At 38.1% G+C, this 7,096-nt stretch overlaps 1 protein-coding gene across 5 annotated transcripts in view; it reads left to right on the plus strand.

Annotated features, from left to right (window-relative positions):
- MTMR7 (myotubularin related protein 7) overlaps positions 1 to 7,096 on the plus strand; it is a 43,360-nt gene that overhangs the window by 33,321 nt on the left and 2,943 nt on the right. For 4 of the 5 annotated variants that reach the window (XM_042053751.1, XM_042053752.1, XM_042053754.1 and 1 more), the window contains 5 exons: positions 931 to 1,056; positions 1,831 to 1,880; positions 3,533 to 3,733; positions 4,901 to 5,041; positions 6,674 to 6,800. In XM_042053751.1, the coding sequence (XP_041909685.1) occupies positions 931 to 1,056; positions 1,831 to 1,880; positions 3,533 to 3,733; positions 4,901 to 5,041; positions 6,674 to 6,800 (645 nt within the window). The remainder of the gene's footprint in view (positions 1 to 930; positions 1,057 to 1,830; positions 1,881 to 3,532; positions 3,734 to 4,900; positions 5,042 to 6,673; positions 6,801 to 7,096) is intronic. The other variant, XM_042053753.1, reaches the window with a different exon arrangement.

Below are 7,096 nucleotides of genomic sequence, written 5' to 3' on the forward strand. Positions count from 1 at the left end.
TTATTATTCCTCATTCTCTATTAAGCCCAAACTTAACCTAAATGTGTTTTTTTCCCTAACTATATCTTTCCTAACCTGTTTTATATTCTACTTCCTAAATTTAATTCTCTTTAGAAATGACAAAGGCCAAAACCCTTAGAATTAAAAAAACAACCTCCAACCCTCAAGTTCTAAAAATAATACAACACCAGACTCTGGAGAACTCAGTACAATTTCTTCTTTATGTGTTTATGTATAAAATGGATTCCTCTCTCCCCAGTTATTCCATTAAACATACTGATAAAATCTTGCTTATTAAACATGGATGTTTCCCACTACCACAGGCTTCCCCAAAAACCTTTACAGCATGTCATCAGGGCAATGCAGTGTGCTGCAATGACGTCCAGGCTAGTGCTCCCATCGGAAGCAGACATTGCCCTTATTGACATTACCATTGTCATGGTTTAGCATAGTTTGGGTTCTGAATTTGTTCAGGGGGGAAATTCCAAGCTATTGGGTCAGAGAATGATGAAAAGATGAAAAATTAAGAGCCATATTGCAAGCATGGCTATTCTTTAAGTGGCATGTGAGTGGCACAAGATGTATTAGAGCATCTGAATTTGCTGTAGGTAGTTGTCTGCTTTGACAGATTGATGTATTTAAATTGAAATTAATCAATCCCACATCTTCCTGTAGTGGAGCGTAAACAGGTAATTCTCAACCACTATATTGCACGGGCTGGGGTGAATGAAAACTTTTCAAATGAGAGGAATAACACTGATTTTCAAATGACACAACACTCAACTTAAGAACTCTGTGGTAGAGCAAAAAATGAAAGAGCTTTCCCAGTTCCCAAGTTAATTCTGTCTATATGCTGCTGTCTCACTGTTCCTCTCTTACCATTGTCTTCCTCCCTGCTTGTGAAATTTCTGACTTTTTCTGTATCCTTAGGCTGTGGCTGAGGAAGGTGTGAGTGTGCTTGTTCACTGCTCTGATGGCTGGGATAGGACAGCCCAGGTTTGCTCTGTAGCAAGCCTTCTATTGGATCCATATTACAGAACTATGAAGGGATTCATGGTAAGCAGGTTCTTTCACAGAGTAAATGAAGCAGTATGGCATCACTTAAGATGAATAACTTTGTTTTTAATAGGAAATAAACTGTCCCTTATATACCCTCATTTTGTTTTGGGTTTTAAGCAGGAAGGAAGGCTTCCATATGTTCATGTTAAAGTCTCCCAATTTCTCTTTGAAATGTTATTCAAGGTGGGGATCAGTTGGGCACCCATGTTTGATTTTTTTTTTCCTAACCTTGACCAAGAAACTTTCTCACAGCCCAAAGAGCTTTTGTACAAGCAAGAATTTGTGTTCATTTGCAGTGAACATTTTGAGTGTCAGAAGTGGGTCTTTCTAGACATTAGATTGCAATGAGCAGCTATATTGGAAAATCTGTTCCTTTCCCAAGTCAATCAGCAGTAGTAAAGCATCTAGAAGTGGTTATCAAGTTACTGGTCACATGTTAAAAAGATGTTTGAGACATTTATAAGTTCTATTTTAGAAAGCAATGAAACAAGATATTTGAAGTTGTGCTGAAATACTGGCACCCTCTCTGCATCCATGAAGAGTGCTGTTTCCCTGAGTGGGCAGCAGTGCTCATCACTCATTATTTTTCTGATAATTGTGAAAATTATTTAGGATTCTAGTACTGCTTGCTTACATCCTTCTTGCTTGCCACTTTTCTGCTTATTCTAAGAATTAACTGGGATTCCAACACTGCTTGTTTATACCACTCTTCTGCCTGCTTCAACATGTCAGCTCTACTCCACAACATTGAATGCAATATTCTCATTTTAGGTGTTAATTGAAAAAGACTGGATTTCCTTTGGTCACAAGTTTAACCACAGGTAAGGCGGTGCTAAGGTTTTCGTCTCCCTGTATGTATATGTTTATGTAGTCAGTATCTGCTGCCATTCCAGTTTTACTTCTCTGCTGCCTTACAAAACATAGCAGCAGAATGCCCCGGGAAACAGCCATACCCTTTTCCCCAACTACATAATTTAGCTGCCTGGAAAAGTCAGAGTGAAATAGTTCTATATGAGCACTCCAAAACTACTAAAAATCCTGCATGCTGGTCTTGCAGTTGCTATGAGCATTGAGAGGTCCATGTGAGTAGTATGCATTTGGCTTGGAAAATCCCTTTGGACTCTAGCAGATCTTCTAGTAGTGCCAAGGCTCCCCACATAAGTCCCTGTTCATCAAAGGGACTTCTACATTTTCCAAGACAGTATTTAATCTTAGGCATGTCTGTGAGTTGTCTATTACATAAAATATACTCTTCCTGTTACACTCTGTTCTAACAAAACCAGCAAGATCTGCTCAGAAATGTCAGGCAAAATGGAAAGTCATTTATTTGAACAAGTTATTTTGAACATCGATCCAATGTAAATGCTATAATGTAATGAAAATGTTTGAAGACTTAACATGTTTAAACATGTAAACATTTTCACATTTTCTTTCTTTCTTGACTTTATTTTAGTTTCTGTAAAAATTAAAAATGCAATTTTTATATTGGGTTTAATGACATTATATTGCTTGATTTGAACATAAATTTGTTATAGTTTAAAAAAACAACAAAACTTACAGGAAATCTGTGCAGTTCCACACCACCCGTGAAATTTCAGCAGGAAATACTACATTTAATATGATACTGTCAGTTATTTATGCTTATCAGTGGTAAAAGGTGTTATGAAATGCAATAACCACTGATAGCTTTGGTTTGCTGTGCAATACTGCTATATTCTCTTTGATAATAGTATCAGAATTAGAAGTTTCAATTTTAGATGTTTATGAAATTTTAATGAAATTTTTATGAAATTCCACTCTGTTGGCATGTGTACCCCACTCCCAGCAGAATAATTCATTGAAAATGCTTCTTCCTATTATGTAGACTTAAAAAACATTTTTTACTTCTATGTGTTTTGTATTTTCAAGCTCCTTTTCTTCATTGCAAGTGGTTCCAAGAGGCATTTTTATACACAGAAAGTGTTTACTTGACAGTCACAGTAGCATGTAAACATTTCCCACTTCCTAGAAATTTCACCAAGAGAGGGCAGCTTTAACCTGTTTTCTGCTGAGGTTATAATGTAGCTCTCCTGCTCACTTTTCTGGTTTGGGGAACAATCTACTATTAAGAGACTGTCTTCAGGCACACTTTTGTCATGAAGTTGTTGCAGGCATTCTTTTGCTAACCTGTATTACTGTGGTACAATTTATATTGATAGCATTAAAACATGGCTATGCAGCAGCCAGCCTTTTGTAGCTGTAAGGTAACAAGACACCCAATACAAGGGTTTTTTTGTTTGTTTGCAATTCTGCCTCCATTCTAATTCATGATTCTTGCATCATTTTTGTAAGTAAAAATATAGTAGTAGTTGAGATTTTAGAAATGAATGCCTATGATGTAACTTGCATACTAGAAGTGAGGGGTTTGTTTTCCTTAGAGCTAATTCAGTTTTCCTACAGGAATTCAGGTTTTTTTTAATGTATCTTGTTTCAGATATGGCAATTTAGATGGAGATCCAAAGGAGATATCGCCTGTTATTGACCAGTTCATCGAATGTATTTGGCAGTTAATGGAACAGTTTCCTTGTGCTTTTGAATTCAATGAGAGATTCCTCATCCACATACAGCATCATATCTATTCTTGCCAGTTTGGGAATTTCCTGTGTAACAGCCAGAAGGAGAGACGAGAGCTGAAGTATGAAAATGTTTTCTTTAGTAGCATATTTATGCATGGGGTCTGTGGCTGGTGGTGTATTGAGGAGTCAGACATTCTCCAGTCTGTATGTATGTGTTTCATAAGGCACAGGGTGCCTGTTGTCTTCTGGCAACACAGATTAATACAAAAAAAAAAGATCCTCTGCAGTGTAGCTCTGCTGGGAGCATAATCCATGGTGTGTGTGACAGGGATTAGTGAAAATTGACAAGCATTATGCCTTCAGCCATGTGGGCCTACCTTTACTGCAGCCCTGACAAAATACAAGGCAAGCTGGCTCTGTAACTAGTATAAAATGACAATAACTCTAGTTAAGTTCTCAGTTTAAGAGTTACTGCTCCTCTGTGTTTTAACCTGTCTTTGGATCTCATGTCAGGACATTCTAGTCCTGCTCTCTTAGGTAGTACTTCCTTATTGTCTTTTTGTCTGGTAGCCCTCCCTAGGACTGAGTCAGCAAACTGTCCTTCTGCTGTCTGGCCCCAAAGCAATTATGAATTAATCTACCTGCCCTGAGGCCCAAACAAAGACAGCATCATCATTCCTGGCAGCGCTTATGATCATATCTGCTTCCCGAGGCCCTGGGTCCTTGATACATGATGATATCCATTGCTTTTCTCAAGCACCCTGCTCATGTCAGCAGTAGCAATGAGAGGAAGGTGCTGGTTACTGCTGGCTGCTGCCATTTGGTCCTTTTCACTGCTTAAATGCAGAGCAGCCACCGTGCCACAGTCCATTTAAAATCAAAACCTTCACAGATCACCCACCACATCCTAAGATCTAACTGTATAAGAAATTGCAGCTCAGCGGGAGCTGAGTGCTTTTAAATGTGGGGATCCTTTTGTGCAGAGATCAGTCTGAAAGCTCACTTTATGGAAGTGATCCTCTCCACCTCACAAAGGAACCAGTCTCTCCACCTACTTGCTCCAGCTGCTTTCACTTTATGGGAAATGGATTGGATTTTGCTTTTAGTGACCAACAAGGGAATATGAGTCTCTGTTTCTCTATGCTTGTAACTTAAGTCTAATTCTGTTAAGGAAGCCAATTGTAAACTGGGAGTACAGAGGACTAGAATGCTGCATCTAAGCTTCAGCTATCCCTGAACTGTAACAGAGGCTTTAATATATTTTTATTTAATCTATTGTTTTTCAGAATCAAAGAAAGAACGTATTCATTGTGGGCTCACTTGTGGAAAAATCGTGCCGATTACTTGAATCCTTTATACAGGTCAGACCACAGTCAAACCCAAGGGACCCTGTACCCACAGATCGCTCCATGCAACTTCTTGTACAAGTAGGTAGAGTCACTTGCTATTGGGAGTTGTAAGATGTGTTAGTAGAGAACAGATGCCTTTGTATATAAGAATTTCTTGTTCTATGAGGCAGTTTATATTGAGTAAATTCAGTCTCAGATGCAGTGTGTTTGTTCCTTGTGTGCTCAGTCAGCCAACACCTCTGCACCATTCCACAAGAGTATTAGTCTGAAAAGAAGCTTAAGATTAAAGGTATATTGATAGTTGTGTGTCCTAATTTCATGGTTACTCACTTCTTCCACTGAGAACTGCCTCTTTCAGTTCTGTTCTCATCAGTTGTTTCTAAATTTATAGTTCCTTTAACTTCTTCCATTCCAAGATTTTGTGATGTTAATTTGAATCAAAATTGGTGTCAAATTTGGTGACAAATTGGTGTCAAAAATAAGGATCTTTTCAAGAAATTATATGATTTCATTGCTAAAACAAGTGTTTAGTGAAAAAATAGCAGATTTTTCCCATGTTGTTGTATCAGGTAAAACAAAGTTAAGTTTTACCCGGTATTTTTTTAAAATGTAACAAAATGTCATCACTTTAGAAATGTTACTACTGACATTCTGACTTACTTACTTGTGCCATTGGTCTTAACAAACTTCAGGAGAACTTGAATAGAAATTAATGAAACCTGTGATTTAAGTAAAGCTGATCAGTTTGTTTTCCAGTTGCAAGCAATAGCACCTGTTAAAAAGTCAATAAAAATCCTAAATTGCAGAAATTGAACTCTTTCATGTCCACTATACCAGGTCACATCTACTTTAGAACAAAAAAAAAATAGTCATTAATCGTATTCTTTGGGACAGTGGGATTTATAAAAGTACTGATACAGCAGATCCTCCAATGGAGAAGTAATCCTGTTGATTTTAATTGAATTACTTGGATGCGTAAAGATTTCCAAGCATGAGTTATCAGATGATAAACGTTAAGGGGGAATGTGATTTAAATAGTATACTACTGGGAGAGGAGTAATAAGCCAGTAAGCAGCATGCACGTGCTCCAAAAATATCTGTTAGCTACTTGGCCAGACAGCTGCAGCTCACAGCAGGGCTCGGCTGCTAAACCTGTCTGGTGAACTGGCTACACACTCAGGGCCTGCCTGTGGCCGTATTGCCAAGAAGGCAGGAGGAGCACTAGAATAATACAGAATTTCAAAGTTGACTTCATGGGAAGTTTAACAACAATTGAGAACTAGGAATATGAAAAACTGTCTCTATCCTGGGCTATTTTATAGGTACGATTGCTCTAAAGCCCATAGTGTAGAACAAGAAAATAATACCAAAAAAACCCCGCAAAATTTTGCATTCAGTGAACCTTTCTCAGTCATGTGATCTAAGCTACATTCACCTTTCTTTCTACTGTGAATCAGAATCAGTTTGAGCTGCCTATGTCCACAGAGTTACACCTTCAGGACAGAGCAAATGCAAATGAACCATGAATCTTGCTAAATATTGTCTGTGAACTTTTGTGTATGCACTCTAATGATGAATAAGCATGGATAGATCATTTAGGACAATATGTGTCTGGGGGGAAAAAAAAAAGAGAAAAAAAAAGTGTGCATTTAAGTCTTGTGAGGCTACTTCATCAAATGGGAAAATTCCTGACCTGCCCATCAATTTCAGGTTCTGGAGTGGTATGTACAACCGCTTTGAAAAGGGGCTGCATCCTCGACAGTCAGTTACTGATTATCTGATGGCAGTGAAGGAAGAAACTCAGCAGCTGGAAGAAGAGCTGAAAGTCTTACAAGAGGTAAGAAACAGTTGAGCTTGATACCCCAGACTTGGTAACTGACGATAAATGAAACCCAATTCCATATGCTGTGGAGTCCCCTACACGCTACATCCTGTTCTGGAATGAGGATGTTCAGCCATCATCCTTGTTCTCAGATAAATTACTGTTAATGTTTTGCATTTAAGACACAAAAGTGGACTCCCTTCTTTAAGGATAAAATTTTACCTGTGTTGGTGCACAAGTACTACTGAAAATAAGTTTAATCCTTCTGTAACTCAGAGGGAATTATAGTTCAGACGAATGCTGTAGTTCAG

This window comes from Corvus kubaryi, unplaced genomic scaffold (genome assembly GCF_017639235.1).
Source record: "Corvus kubaryi isolate FWS band 111438036 unplaced genomic scaffold, C.kubaryi_AGA036_p1.0 split1-131, whole genome shotgun sequence".
Classification (NCBI taxonomy): Eukaryota; Metazoa; Chordata; class Aves; order Passeriformes; family Corvidae; genus Corvus; species Corvus kubaryi.